General features: G+C 38.5%; 1 protein-coding gene across 4 annotated transcripts in view; it reads left to right on the top strand.

The window, feature by feature from the left end:
• The window catches only part of ZNF484 (zinc finger protein 484), a 47,643-nt gene extending 32,168 nt beyond the window's left edge, over nucleotides 1-15,475 (top strand). For all 4 annotated transcript variants that reach the window (XM_055310349.1, XM_055310350.1, XM_055310351.1 and 1 more), the window contains one exon: nucleotides 6,177-15,475. In XM_055310349.1, the coding sequence (XP_055166324.1) occupies nucleotides 6,177-8,485 (2,309 nt within the window). In that variant the 3' untranslated portion in view covers nucleotides 8,486-15,475. The remainder of the gene's footprint in view (nucleotides 1-6,176) is intronic.
• Nucleotides 15,476-16,220: the final 745 nt, after the last annotated feature.

Raw genomic sequence — 16,220 nt, forward strand, 5'->3', positions numbered from 1 at the left:
TATCAGGTATATGGTTTGTAAATATCTTCTCCCATTCCATGTATTTTCATTTTGTTGTCTATTTCTTTTACTGTTGCAGAAGCTTTTTAGCTTTAGTTCTACTTGTTGATTTTTTTTTTAAGATTTTATTTATTTATTATTAGAGAGAAAGAGAGGCAGAGGGAGAAGCAGGCTCCATGCAGGGAGCCTGACGTGGGACTTGATCCTGGGTCTCCAGGATCACGCCCTGGGCCGAAGGCGGTGCTAAACCGCTGAGACACCTGGGATGCCCCGATTTGGGTTTTGTAGCTTTGCTTTAGGTGTCACATCTGAGTTCATTTTCCATGTTTGACTGCTGACATCCTCTAAGTCTCATCCTTCAGTCTCACATCTAGGCAAACCAATAAGAAAGCCCAAGTGCTCCCTCCCTTGGTGCTGATGGGAAGCTGCATAGGAGCAGTCAGCCTGGCCTCACTCTGCAAACACCATTAAAAAACCCAGTCCTTTTCCTCTCTCTCAATCTACTTTGAGCCTGCTTGGGAGCTCTCCCTTGAAAGTTTCATTACTAAAAAACAAAAACAAAAAACAAAAAACAAATGGTTTCATACCTTATTGGTGTGTGTGTTGCATGATCACTCTTGACACTGAACCAATTGGAGTGGGGGTCCATTCTTCCTCTACAGATGACTTAACAGATGGTTCAGTGAGTAGGATGTCTAGACGGTCCCTACCACCACAGGAGTCTTTTTCTTCTCTTAATATCAGGCTCCCCTGCCTGCTGATGACTACATACTTTGAGCTGAACTGCTTTATACTGCATTTCATGAGTCCTATAAGCCTCTATCATATATATAACCATCCCACTTGAAAGTTATTATCATTTAGGGACAGATGTGTGTCTCAGATTGAATTAAGTGTCTCAATTCCTGCATAAGTTGTGACCAGCATTAGGCTTGGCTCAGGGAAACAAATACGGTGTCACCATTGGTGTGTGTCTCAAGCAGCCATTGGCCCTTGTATAGAATACTCAGGGTAATGAGTGATAGCTTTTGCATATAAGGGCCCATCAGGTAGCCAGTTATGTGAAGGAAGAGCAGGTATAGTACAGCATGCTAAAAGCAGAGCACTCTCTTTTCAAAATTTTGTCAGGTTCTCTTGGCAGTTTTTGATTTTCCCTATGGCTCATCTTCTCAAATAATTCTTTCTGCCCTTTATAGTAAAGTTTGTCTTCTAAAAAATATAATTTGGATGCCCTCTTCCTCTTACTTTCCAGTGATATTACTCAAAACCATGTCTGTATTGTCTCATGCTTTTAGGTTATTCTAACCCTATTTGGATGGGCTAATCCTCCCCACCCTGCTTTTTTCACTAGTTTATCTTAGGTGCTACTAATAGATTTCACTGCTTAAAACACCATGTTTGGAGTGCCTGGGTGGCTCAGTTGGCTGAGCTTCTGACTATTGATTTTGGCACAGGTCATGATTGAGCCCCACATCAGTCTCCATGCTCAGCACCAAGTCTCCTCGTACCTGTCCCTTCCTCTCTGCCCCTCTCCCCACTTGTACTCACGCTTTCTCTCAATAAATATATATATATTAAAAACAAAAACACCATGTTTATCCTGTCATAGCTATATGGAGCCACACTAAATGTACTGCCTATTATATAACACCTGACAAATTCTTCTCTCAGTGGGTTTGTAAACTAAAGAAAGTAGTTTGCAATTCATATTGCCTCGTATTTGCAATTCATATTGTCTGTGTTTAGTGCCCATGATTATGTTTACTTTGTTCTAATGTTTGGGTTTTTTTTTTAAGATTTTATTTATTCATAAGAGAGAGGGAAAGAGATTGGGAGGCAGAGACACAGGCAGAAGGAGAAGCAGGCTCCATGCAGGGAGCCTGACATGGGACTCTACCCGGGGTCTCCACGATCATGCCCTGTGCTGAAGGCAGCGCTAAACCACTGAGCCATCCAGGCTGCCCTGTTCTAATGTTTTTTAATGATCCCCCTGCATCTATTTGTTTTGCAATCTGTCTGCCTATTCAGATACTTATTCTTTTGCTTAGTCTTCACTTCCCCTTGAGTGTACATGACCAGTACAGCATACATGGCTTTTTTCTTTTCTAATTCAGCAGTCCACAGAAACAGACAAAACTACATTAAATTATGTGATAACTGAATCTTCTCCCCGTTTTTCATTTAAATGTTTCTGTAGAGAATTATTTAACAAAATTAAATTCTTGAATTTATGTGATGAGCAGAGGAGGTTATTTTTCTCTTTGTGAGCAATGTAAAAAATTTTTCTGCTAGGAACAATTCTAAGGGCCAATAATTATATTAGGAAAGGAAAAAGAACTGCATGAAATGTTTAAAATGTCAGCCATTGTGCATTAGGCATTGGTTACAGTGCACATATGTGCCAATTAAGTATGAATATGAGTGGCTCAGAATATCTGGTCTTTGTTTTTATTTTATGTTAAAGAAGAAGAAGGACCCCAGATGATCTGTGAAAGAACAATGAATTTTAAATAGGAACAGAGGATCAGAAAAAATAGCTGAATGGGGAAAAAAATATAGTTGATCCATGGACAGCGTGAGGGTATATGACCCTTCATACAGTTATGAATCCACATGTAACTTTGCCCCAAAACCCAGCTACTAATAGTCTCCTGTTAACCAGAAGCCTTATTGGTAACATAAACAGTCATTTAACACATATTTTGCATGTTAGATGTATTACAGGCAGTATTCTTACAACAAATTAAGCTAGAGAAAAGAAAATGTAATTAGAAAATCATAAGGAAAGTAAATTTACAGTACTTTACTGTGTTTTTTGAAAAAATCCATGCATAAGTGGACCCATGCAGTACAAACCTGTGTTGTTTAAGGGTCAACTGTATATGTTTAGATTTAGCAATAAAAGGGACTTTAGTGACAAGTGGGAAGATAGTTCGCATATGCACATTTTATTGACCTGAAATTATGATGCTTTATTTTACTGAAATAGCAGTTGAATCAGTGGTAACAAGAATAATTAAACTTTTTAGTACATAAATAAAGTTTTACACTGAACATTGTTGATAGTAATGTAAATGTTGTCAGATGTAATAATAGGTTTGTAAGCTAAATAATATGAAAGATTGCCAAAGATCAAAATCCATGTTCAGGATTCCATTATGAGATGTTCTTAGGATTAATAAAAGCCATTAATGTGTGTGAGTAAAAATGTAAAATAGCATCTAAAGAATATGTCCTGGGACATGACAGGGCCCTGGAGGCAGAATAAAATGCATATGAGGTTAGACTGTGTCTGTATTCAAGAACTCTAGTAGAATAAGATAATAGTATCTATTTTTTATATAAATATTTACTGAGAAGTTACTATGTCTTATATGCTCTTCCAGAATTTGGAATATTAATGATCTTATTCTTGGCAAGAATAGTGTATTGGAGAATGCCAAGCTCCTATCACCAAGAGACCCCAAGAAATAGTGAACATAAACATAGTGAACATAAACATTGGCCCAGCATCACATGACAGCTTCCAAGTCATTACACGGCCATCCCCTAGAGCAGAGGTTGGCAAACATTTTCTGTAAAGGTTCGGACGTCATTATTTCAGGCTTTGTGAGCCATATGATTGCTGTTTTTACTTGGTTTTGCTTGTTTTACTTGGTTTTGCTGTTGTTGCCCCAAAACAGCTATAGGCACTACATCAGTGAATGAGTAATAAAATAAAAGAACAATAAAAACTTTATTATATATTTATTAAATATATGAAATTTGGATTTCATGTATTTTTCATGTGTCATGTAATTCTTTTCTTTTTTTTTTTTTTACCATTCAAAAATGTAAAATCCATTTCTAGCTTTTGGGTGGAGGCCTGGATTTAGTCTGGGGGCCATAGATTTCTAAACTGTGCTTATGACATTACCAGCCACAGAGCTGGGTGCCACAGTCTGGAATACAGTCAGCAGGAAGAGAAGAGGGTTGTGGACACATGCCTATATCCTTAAGACATGGGCTTTGTCACAACAAACATAATTTTTACTCCCATTTGACTGGTAAGAACTGAATTACTTGGCTTCACCTCACCATAAATGAGGCTGTTGTTCAGGGGCAGCCATGAATTTGGTTACAGACTTCATACTGCTGAAGGGAGAGGACAGGTTCTGATGGAAGACTTTCAGGCCCTGAATCAGGCAGCTATTCCTTTCTCTTGTTACATGCCTCCTGTTGAGTGCATATATCTCTGCACCCCAAACTAGAACAAAGGATTGAATCATAGACATTTTTTGTCAGTTGGCTAAGTCAGAATGAATGAAGCTATAATAGTTTTACTCTAGGGGTGCTCGGTGGCTCAGCTGGTTCAGCAACTGACTCTTGATTTCAGCTGAAGACATGATCTGGGGTCATTAGATTGAGCCCTGCTTCAGGCTCTGTGCTTGGTGTGGAGTTAGCTTGTCCCTCTCCCTCCACCTTTGTTACTTCCCCCATCGCTACTCACAGATGTGTGCTCTTTCTCAAATATATTTTTATTTATTTATTTTTTTAAGATTTTATTTATTCATGATAGAGAGAAGCAGAGACACAGGCAGAGGGAGAAGCAGGCTCCACGCCGGGAGCCCGATGCAGGACTCGATCCCGATCCTCCAGGATCACACCCTGGGCCAAAGGCAGGCACTGAACCGCTGAGCCACCCAGGGATCCCCTCAAATAAATACATCTTTAAAAAAATAGCTTTACTCTACATGAATCAATTGGTATTTAGGACACAGTGATTGATGAGGAAAGCAAAAATAGATAAATTAGTGGTTGAAGGATTAAGAATTATAAGGATAACAAGAATATAGACTCACATACTTTTTTTTTTTTTTTTTTTTAGATTTTATTTATTTATTCATGAAAGGGAGAGGCAGAGACAGAGGCAGAGAGAGAAGCAGGCTCCATGCAGGGAGCCCCATGAGGAACTCGATCCGGGGACCGGGGATCATGCCCTGAGCCAAAGGCAGAGGTTTAACCGCTGAGCCACCTAGGCATCCCCACAGTTTTATTTTTAAGGTTAACACTGTTTAGAGCCTCTTTTCGCAAGACCCTGCTGTGTGTTCTTCTGACCTTACCTAAGAGTGAGCTTGGAGGTTTCAACAGTCAGATAAACCCATACTAGGAAAGCCTTGCTCAGAGATGCTGAAAGGTTTCTTCCCTATTAGTGTTGGGAATTCAGCAGTAGAAACCCATGGGTTAAGCCTAATCATATATTTTCATGACTCCTGGAGTGATCTCCAAGAGGCCTTGAGACTTCACTTTTTCTGTCTCTCTCTCTTTTTTAACTTTTGACTCTGTTTTTCTTTCTGGTTACTGGCCAAGTCTGTTTGTCTGTGACTTGTCTAGCTTGTTTTGGGGCTCTGTCCCTTTTCATAGCTGGTCCATGAGCAGAAGGTATCGGACTGCTAGGCCAGGCTGGACGGCATTGCTGAGAGCACAGTGCATACACAAGAGTCTGATTGTGCAGGGGTGGTGCATTTTCCCCATGGGATGCACTGATAGTCAGGAATCTCTGCCAGGTGAATGATGAGCTCTTTTAGATCACCAGGTATTGTAAAAAGGATAAAAACTCAGGAAGAGCCAGATGGAAAAGATGGATAGGGCCAGCTTCCATCCCCTCTCCAGGCATGCTGCTCTCTCCAAATATCCATGTGTTCACCAACCCAGAAGCTCCACATACTTCTTTTAAGCCACACAGTTTGTTACTTTGTTCCTCTGACAGCTTACTATGTAGTTCTGCTACATACATAGAGCTGATGTGGCTTTACTTTAAATCTTCTCTTCTCTAAACATTTGGTATTTGGCAAATACCTGACTCTTCTGTGGCTTAGTTTCCTCATCTGTAAAATACAGACAGTACTGATACCAAGAGCAGGGGTTGTGATGATTAAATGAATTAGTTATAGAACTTAGAACAATGCCTGGCATATCTAAATGCTACTGCTTCTTATTTAGTAAACATGAGATAAGTATTCATTTTATTGCTATATTTTATATATAAATTTATTACTACTCATATATGTTTTTACATATATTTGTTATATAAAGTCTCTTACAGTTCTCTCTATTCCTGAATTAACTATATGTATTCTCCCTTTTGTGTTCTCCTAACTGTTTGTTGTACATTTTATTTTTTCCTTCTTTCTTAGATGGGGATATTGGTTTTGAAACTTCACAGCATGGAATGTCTGAAGAAGTTTCCATCCAGTTTGAGAGAATTAATCTTTTCACAAGCGGTGATCCATATTCCATTTTAGAAGAATTGTGGCAAAATGATAAACAGACAAGGAGATGTGAGGAAAACCAGAACACAAGTGCAGATCATGTCGCGTTTATCAACAAGGGAACACTATTTAATGAGAGAGACTGTGAATATAAAGGCACTCAGAAAATTGATCATGTAAACACATACCTTGTTCCTACGAGAAAAAGACTCCAGAACTATGACTCATTTGGAAGGAGTTTGAAGCCTATTGTAAGCTTATGTGATTATAGAAACAATGCAGCAGAAAATCTTGATAAGATTCTTGGATGTGGTAATATTTTCACTCATATGGACTCTCATACAGAAACACATGCTTGTGAATATAACCAGTGTAAGAAACTTCTGAGTCATGAGCAAGCTCTCATTCAACATCAAAAAATTCGTACTGGGGAGAATCTCAGTTTATTTTCTGATTATGTAAAAATTTTCACCAGAAAGTCACACCTCTTTGCACACCAGAGTATTTATACTGAAGAGAAACAGCATCAATGCAGCAAATGTGAGACAGTCTTCAGTCAGAAGCTCCAACTTGCTGTTGCTCAAAAGGCTTCTGAAGGAGGGAAACCCTGCACATGCACTGAATATGAAAAGGACTTTTCCCTCAAGTCAAATCCTGAGAAAACTCACACTGAGGAGAATCACGGTAAATGCAGTGAATATGGAAAAGCCTTTATCCAGAAGTCAGATCTGTTCAGATGCCATGGAATTCGTATTGGAGAAAAACCCTATGAATACAGTGACTATGGGGAAAATGTCTCTCAGAATTCAAATCTCAATGTACATAAAAAAATCCATACTGGAGAGAAACACTTTGAATGTACTGAATGTGGAAAAGCCTTCACAAGGAAATCAACTCTGAGTATGCATCAGAAAATTCACACAGGAGAAAAACCGTATGTATGTACTGAATGTGGGAAAGCCTTTATCCGGAAGTCACATTTTATTACACATGAGAGAATTCATACTGGAGAGAAACCTTACAAGTGCAGTGACTGTGGAAAATCCTTTATAAAGAAGTCACAACTCCATGTGCATCAGCGAATTCACACAGGAGAGAATCCCTTTATATGTACAGAATGTGGGAAGGTCTTCACTCACAAGACAAGTCTCATTATACACCAGAAAATTCATACTGGAGAGAGACCTTATATATGTACTGAATGTGCAAAGGCCTTTACTGACAGGTCAAATCTAATTAAACACCAAAAAATTCATACTGGAGAGAAACCCTATAAATGCAGTGATTGCGGAAAATCATTCACCTGGAAGTCACGGCTCAGGATACATCAGAAATGCCACACTGGAGAGAGACATTATGAATGCAGTGAATGTGGGAAAGCCTTCATCCAGAAGTCAACACTAAGTATGCATCAGAGAATTCACAGAGGAGAAAAGCCCTATGTATGTACTGAGTGTGGGAAAGCCTTCTTCCACAAGTCACACTTTATTACCCATGAGAGAATTCATACTGGAGAGAAACCCTATGAGTGCAGTGACTGTGGGAAATCCTTCACAAAGAAGTCACAACTCCATGTGCATCAGCAAATTCACACAGGAGAGAAACCCTACAGATGTGCAGAGTGTGGAAAGGCCTTCACTGACAGATCGAATCTCTTTACACACCAGAAAATTCATACTGGGGAGAAACCCTATAAATGTAGTGACTGTGGAAAAGCCTTCACTCGGAAGTCAGGTCTCCATATACATCAGCAGTCTCATACCGGAGAGAGACACTATGAGTGCAGCGAATGTGGGAAAGCCTTTGCAAGAAAATCAACGCTAATTATGCATCAGAGAATTCATACAGGAGAGAAGCCCTATATTTGTACAGAATGTGGGAAGTCCTTTATCCAGAAATCACACTTAAATAGGCATCGAAGAATTCATACTGGAGAGAAACCCTATGAATGCAGTGACTGTGGGAAGGCCTTCATTAAGAAGTCACAACTTCATGAACATCATCGAATTCACACTGGAGAGAAACCATTTATATGTGCTGAGTGTGGAAAAGCCTTCACCATCAGATCAAATCTTATTAAACACCAGAAAATTCATGCCAAACAGAAACCCTATAAAGGCAGTGACTTTAGGAAAACCTTACACTGGAGGCCACAGCTCAGTGTATGTCAGAAATCTGATTCTGGGGAAGTAGAGTGCTCAGTGCCGCAGTCATGGTGTGGGGATACAAAGTAGTGCGAGGCTACTGCTTCACTATGAAGCAGGAGGTGACCAAGCCACCATATCTCTGGTCAGAAGCGTGAATGTCTGGATCACAGAACTGGTGTCCAATTACATGTATGGGGGAGACACTGAAGAAAGTGCTTAAACAATGTGTTTGGGCCATAGTTAATTATTGGACTCCTGCAAATAATAGTAAATATGCCAGCAGAGGACTTGGTAGACTTTGTTTCATGTTATGGATAAAAAGCTATAAATTCAGGGCTGTATTCACTATTGACCAAAGTAATTTCTTAATGAGTAGAGTGCTAAGAAAATTTTTCATTGTCTAAGGATGCTGAAATGAGGGCAAAAGTATAGACAATTCAAGCCTGTAACTAAGAGAATTCAGAAGTTTTTGTGAAAATTGACATAAAAGACACAAAGGAAGGACCTCCTTTTTTCCTTCAGGAAGTCACTATTATTTATTTTTTACAGTATCAATGTGTAGAAATTCGGATAAACATTTTTTTTTATTTGACTTTGAGATTGGCAAATTAAAACCACAGGCTTACTTGAACATTAACAGGCCTCTTTAGTTATCCAGTATGTTTCCTTACTTAATAATTCCCTGCCATGGCACAGGTAACTCACACCTAAGAGGCATAAAGTTCTGCCAGCTTATATCCATCCCCAAAGTGACCAATGAGGTAAGCAGCAGCTCTACAGACTATTTGTTACCTTAGAACTGGCCCTGAGACCACGGGACTAAGCCTTGGGTCACAGATATAAAAGTCTTAGCCTCATCCACAGAAATCTGTAATTTTTACTGATTTCTGTTTGGAAAAGAGACAAATTAAGAAAATGGGTTTCAAAACCTAGAATTCTTTCCTTATAATTTTGTTAATACATTCTCTACATAGTCATCACATGCTACATTATCTTTGGACACTACTGTTTGCTTTTGAGTTTGTCTTCTTAGAAGACAGAATTGCACATTTGGAAGAGTACTCTTCCTGTCCCCTCTCAGTCTCTACAAATTAATCTTACTGTGTTTTGAACCCTCTTTCTATTCTTACATATTTATTCCATCAGATTCTAAAAGAAGTGTTTTATCTTCCAGAATATTCGTGAAATTCTCTCCTTTTTAGTTTTCTATGTTTTGAGTCTTTGTTTTTACATTCAAATTTAGAACTCTTCCTGGTTACTTGAACCCTAATCATCATGAAATGTCCATTTTTATTGATACTGATAATTTTTTGCCTTAAGATTTACTACATCAGAAGTTAATACCGTACGTATACTTCACTTATTGAAGGCTGATATAAATTAGTACCCATATCACTCTCTGGACGAGGTGAGCAGCTACAAAAGTAGCTCCTTTATTTCCCTCTTGAGTTACATGGTATTAATGTTATGCATTTGGATTTTTATGTAGTTGATGTCGTGGTTATTGTCTCAGAGTCGATATTCATCTAGATTAATCCTCATACTTACCCTTTTTATTACTTTTTTATTCCTTCTTTTCCTTCAAGTTTCATTCTAGAATAATTTTTTTTTTTCTGACTGAAGAAGACCCGTTAGCAATTTTTTTTAAGTGTGTGCTTCCTAGTGACAAATTTTGTTCTTTGGAAGATGTCTTTATTTTGCTTTCATTTTTGAAAGATATTTTTACTCAATATAAGATCCTAAGCAGACAGTTCTTTTCTGTTAGTATCTTGAATATATTTTGTTTAAAAAGTCTGTGTTTCACTGTTTTGTTGGAAAATAAGCTTTCAGTGTAATTACCTTTGAAGGTAATGTGCTTTTACCCCCTTTTCTGTAGCTCCTTCAAAATTTATGTCTTATCAGGCACCTGGATGGCTCAGTGGTTGAGCATCTGCCTTTGGCTCAGGTCCTGATCCTGGGGTCCTGCAGGCGGCCTGCTTCTCCCTCTGCCTTCGTCTCTGCCTCTCTCTGTGTCTCTCATGAATAAACAAAATCTTTTAAAAAAAATTCATGTCTTAGGCTGCCAAAAATCACACATTGAAATGCCTAGGTATGATTTTCTATGTATTTGTTTGGGGTTTGGAATGTTTTTTAAATCCTTAGCTTAGTAAGTTTTTTTTTTCTCTTCACATTTTTGGAAATTTCTTGATATTATCTATGTATTCTTCAGCTTCGTTACCTTGCTCTGTTTGTCTAGAAATAACCCCATTATTTACATCCCCATTAACTTTTCTCCATTAGTTATTTCAGATTTAGTGATGCTTGTCTTCTCTTATACCTGATGATTTTAAATCAACGACCAGATACTATAAACTAACAATTGTAGAGATACTGAGATGGTCTGGTTGATATCTTCTTCCAGAGATTTGCTTTTCACTCTAACAGGTGGCTAGGTGAGAGCATGAGCACCCTTGCTTGTTTTTCTCCAGTCTTGTAGTGAGAGTGTGTAAAACTGGGCTCCAGTCTCCATGATGGCTTGTCTGGTGTTTTTCACTCTTATTTCTAGGGGATACCCTAGAGACGTGGACTTTGCCAGGTATCTCATTCTGGGAAGGAACTTAATTTGTCTAAGAGGCCCCATAAGCTTGTCAAAAACTTTAACCTTTCTTGCCCAGTATTTGCTTTAAAAATGAACACACTTTTTTTTTTTTTTTAAAGATCGTATTTATTTATTTGACAGAGAGAGAGAGAGAGAGAGAGAGGCAGAGAGAGTACAAGTAGGCCAAGCAGCAGACCGGGAGAAAGAGAAGCAGATTCCCCGCTTAGCAGAGAGCCCAACTCGGGGCTCGATCCAGGGACCCTAGGACCACGGCCTGAACCAAAAGCAGACATTTAACCGAGTCACCCAGGCATCCCTGCAAACACCTCTTTTTAATAAATAGCCCCAAATTCCAGAGGTTCTCTCTTTTTTTTTTTTTTAAGATTTTATTTATTCATGAGAGACAGAGGCAAAGGGAGAAGCAGACTCCCTGCAGGGAGCCCGATGCAGGACTTGATCTCAGGACCCCAGTATCATGCCCTGAGCCGAAGGCAGATGCTCAACCATTGAGCCACCCAGGCATCCCCAGAGGTTATGTCTTATCTTTAATCTTATTCCTGTAGTTTCTTACTTCTTGGTAGCTCTCCGTGCCATCACAAAATTAAATACATTTAATATTTTCTTCCACCATTTTTAGTTTTAATTACCAAAACTTTCCAAACTAAAAAATGAAAGTGTTCTGATTTGTGACACTATTCCCATTTCTTTTGGTAGTAAAAGTTAAGACATTTACTGTTTGTTTCAGATTTTGTGAACTTTGATACATAAGGGGAAATTGCCTTTCTTTGGTAGTGTCAAATTTTATTATGGTAGTTGCCAGACATTAGCAAAAAGAGATTGACTAAGAGACTCTTGTGTTTCTTTTTTAAGAGTATGTTTTTTTTTCTCCCCTTTGGATGGTAAATAGGAAGTGAAGTTAATGAAAACTGGTCTAACAGCCCAGGGGTTTGAGAATAAGGATTTCAAAGATTAATTAAAAGGATTATTGAGATAGTGATTCTCAACCTTTTTATTCCCAGACACGTTACTTACTTTTTTTTAAAAAAATTATTTATTTATTTATTTTTTTTAAGATTTTATTTATTTGTTCATGAGAGACACAGAGAAAGAGAGGCAGAGATGTAGGCAGAGCGCACCATGTGGGGATCCCAATGCGGGATTCCATCCTGGGACCACAAAATCACTCCCTGAGCCAAAGACAGATGCTCAACCGCTGAGCCACCAGGGGTCCCTTATTTATTTATTTTGAGAGAGAGCACAAACAGAAGGAGCAGCAGAGGGAGAGGGAGATGTAGCCTCCCCACTGAGCAGGACTCGATCCCAGGACCCTGAGATCATGACGTGAGTTGCAGGCAGAGACTCAGACACTCAGCCAACTGAGCCACCTAGGCACCTCCCCAGGCACATTTAAAAAAATACAGTTCTACATTATTGAGCTGAAAAAAGAAGAAACATTACCTTTTGTCAACAGGGCGGTAACATCTAGGAGAAAGGAAGACTTCCTTTTACTGGCCTCCACATATTTGAAGAGGGGCTGGGAATTGATTTGGGAATGGATGATGGACAGTTAGGTGTTAAATGGGAGAGCTAAATCTTACTTAGATGGAATTCCAAGGTTGGTAAAAATTGAAGGCATGTGCAGTAAGGACCTTACCAAGGAGAGTAGTGTGAAATAGACATATCTTTTTATACCACTACTATAATACAGTTCATTTATATTTATAGCAAAGCTTTTTAAAAACAATTTTATAATCTAAATTTTTAAATTAAAAAGTAATTTTTAAAACTTTTCATTCTGTGAGTTAAAAAAAATGTAAGAAAACTTTCATTCAACCCAACATTTAATCATGCATCAGATAATTCATAGGAGAGAGTAATTTTCTGTCTTACTAAATGTGAGTAGGGCTTCATTTACAAATCATTACATCATTACAGAGAATAGCAGATAATTCATCCTGGAAAGAAAACTTATGTATACAATAACTAAAAAATCACCCTTAAAGTGAAAAGTTAACTTTTTGAAGAGCAAATTCCTATATGAGAGAAATAACAGATCAGAAGTTGATTTTTCCTCAGAAACTCATTTTAGAGAAACCTATAAAAGCAATTACTGGAGAACCACATGGAAGTTACAAAATTTCTGCTGCAAATAGACAAATATATTTCATGTGGAAATAGCTTCATTCAGAAATCAATTTTCAGTACTTGTGCATGAGTGAAATTTTATTTCCTGAAAATGATAAACACTTCTTTGAGTTTGAACAAATTAAATTACTCCTTTGACAGAGTTGTTGTATTTTATTTTTTTATTCTTTTAAGAGATTTTTTTGTTTGTTTTATTTGAGAGAGAGAGAGCAGCAGAGGGAGAGGGAGAAGCAGGCTCCTCGCTAAGCAGGGAGCCTGATGTGGGGCTTGATCCCAGAGACTCTGGGATCGTGACCTGCGCTGAAGGCAGATGCTTAACCAGCTGAGCCACCCAGGTGCCCCGAGTTGTATTTTAAAAAGTCTTTGTGTACCGTTTATATCTTACCAGACATCATAAAAATGGAGGAGAATAACTTTTATGGGGATACATCATTTTCTTAAAATGCCATAAAATTCATATCAGGAGGAAACTGGAAGAGCTTTTCCCATAGAAACATTTTATAAGAAATAAGTTTCATTTTGTTTATTGGTTAAATTTCATGTCCATGTCTTAAACCAGTTGGGATAATAGGCCAGCCCAATAATTGCCTTTCTTTTTTTTTTTTTTCTTAACTTTTTATTTAGGAATGGTTTCAAACATATAGAACAGTGTTTCAATAATAGGAAGGGCAGAAAAATTACATAGTAACCCTTCACCCAAATTCATCTGTTAACATTTTGCTCCATTTATCAGCAATATTGGCAAAAAGCAACCAGATTTTATGAGTAAGACAGCTAATTTTCTATTATTTTTTTTAAAGATTTATTTATTCATGATAGACATAGAGAGAGAGAGAGAGGCAGAGACACAGGAGGAGGGAGAAGCAGGCTTCATGCCAGGAGCCCGACGCGGGACTCGATCCGGGGCTCCAGGATCGTGCCCTGGGCCAAAGGCAGGTGATAAACCACCGAGCCACCCAGGGATCACCTAATTTTCTATTATTTAGAAAAATATTACAATTCAAGGGAAATGAAATTTGAAGGCTTCTACCTTTTCTTCCACCACTTTCAAGGCCTTTATGCTGTCCTTATTTCCCAAAATGCAGATGACAGTTTTAGCATGGGACTGAAATGCTGTAGCGGACGGAGGCCAGCATGTGAATGAGATGAGATGGGCTGTGCATGGGTAAACATGGCACTGCCATAGCAGCAAGGTACAGGCTGAAAAGGCCTTTTCCCTCCCTTGTGAGGACTGGACCCCCAACATGGTAGAAGTAATGTAGAGGCAGGAAAGGACAGTACCCAGGATAGGAGCCCCCACCCAACAGAGGGTAATGCCAACTCACTGACAGAAATGCCCACAAAAACCTTTCTTTTAATTAAATAACATTGAAACACATGTATGACTTATATTTTATCTCTTGAATCCTGCACTTTGTCCAGTTAAAGCAACTCCAGGCACCAACAGTCTGTCACTAAATAAGCAGCGGTAGTCAACTTCATAGTTTTCTTTTTACTTAATCATACATAATGTATGTGCGCACATGAGTGTGATTTCATTGTCTTAAGCTGGGGTTATATTACATGGTTTTGCATCTTTTGCACTCGAATAATTTAACTAGCTGAAAAAAAGTCTGTGGTGTGGACAGGTCATAGTTTGTTCAGCCCTCTCTGCCACTGTTCACATTTTTGTCATTAGAGAAAATGGTCCATAACCACCCTCAAGAGGTGGGATAGTGTAATGGGCTAATAGGCAGTCATAACCATGCCATTACCTATTGGAGCTTTTCCTCTTTCTGTAAGCTAATTCTGGCAGTGAGACTGATGGATTGAATTGTGTTTTCTTATTTTGATAGAAATTGTCTGATGTCTATGGAATAAATAAGAGTAGCATTTCATATTTCCCAACATCAGTATATAAAGCCACCCTTCCCCTCTACTAAAAACAATGGTTACTCTATGAGAAGTTTTCTGATTTCAAAGTGATAACTTACTTTAATTTACATACTAATATACCTCTTTAAATGTTTCTTGGCCATTTAATTAGCTAAGTTGCCTTTATAAACCTTATAAACCATTCATTCATCTTTCTTTTTGGATTGTTGTCAATTTGCGACAGGTTTATTTTTTTATGCTAAAGGTTATAACTCCTTTAAGAAAACTATTGCTTGACTCTTAACTTTGTATATATTTTCCCATTCACATAATTTTATTTTTTACATGTTTAAATGTGTTTACAGTTTCTGAATTTCTAGTTTGAGTTAACCTCATGGAATAACATTTTTTTAATAAATTAATTTTTATTGGTGTTCAATTTACCAACATACAGAATAACACCCAGTGCTCATCCCGTCAAGTGTCCCCCTCAGTGCCCGTCACCCACTCACCCCCACCCCCCGCCCTCCTCCCCCTCCACCACCCCTAGTTCGTTTCCCAGAGTTAGGAGTCCCCATGTTCTGTGTCCCTTTCTGATATTTCCCACACATTTCTTCTCCCTTCCCTTATATTCCCTTTCACTATGATTCATATTCCCCAAATGAATGAGAACATACACTGTTTGTCTTTCTCCGATTGACTTACTTCACTCAGCATAATACCCTCCAGTTCCATCCACGTTGAAGCAAATGGTGGGTATTTGTCGTTTCTAATGGCTGAATAATATTCCATTGTATACATAAACCACATCTTCTTTATCCATTCATCTTTCGATGGGCACCAAGGCTCCTTCCACAGTTTGGCTATTGTGGACATTGCTGCTAATAACATCGGGGTGCAGGTGTCCCGGCGTTTCATTGCATCTGAATCTTTGGGGTAAATCCCTAACAGTGCAATTGCTGGGTCATAGGGCAGGTCTATTTTTAACTCTTTGAGGAACCTCCACACAGTTTTCCAGAGTGGCTGCACCAGTTCACATTCCCACCAACAGTGTAAGAGTGTTCCCTTTTCTCCACATCCTCTCCAACATTTGTTGTTTCCTGCCTTGTTAATTTTCCCCATTCTCACTGGTGTGAGGTGGTATCTCATTGTGGTTTTGATTTGTATTTCCCTGATGGCAAGTGATGCAGAGCATTTTCTCATGTGCATCTTGGCCATGTCTATGTCTTCCTCTGTGAGATTTCT

The sequence above is a fragment of the Nyctereutes procyonoides genome, unplaced genomic scaffold (genome assembly GCF_905146905.1).
Source record: "Nyctereutes procyonoides isolate TBG_1078 unplaced genomic scaffold, NYPRO_anot_genome, whole genome shotgun sequence".
In the NCBI taxonomy this organism is placed as follows: Eukaryota; Metazoa; Chordata; class Mammalia; order Carnivora; family Canidae; genus Nyctereutes; species Nyctereutes procyonoides.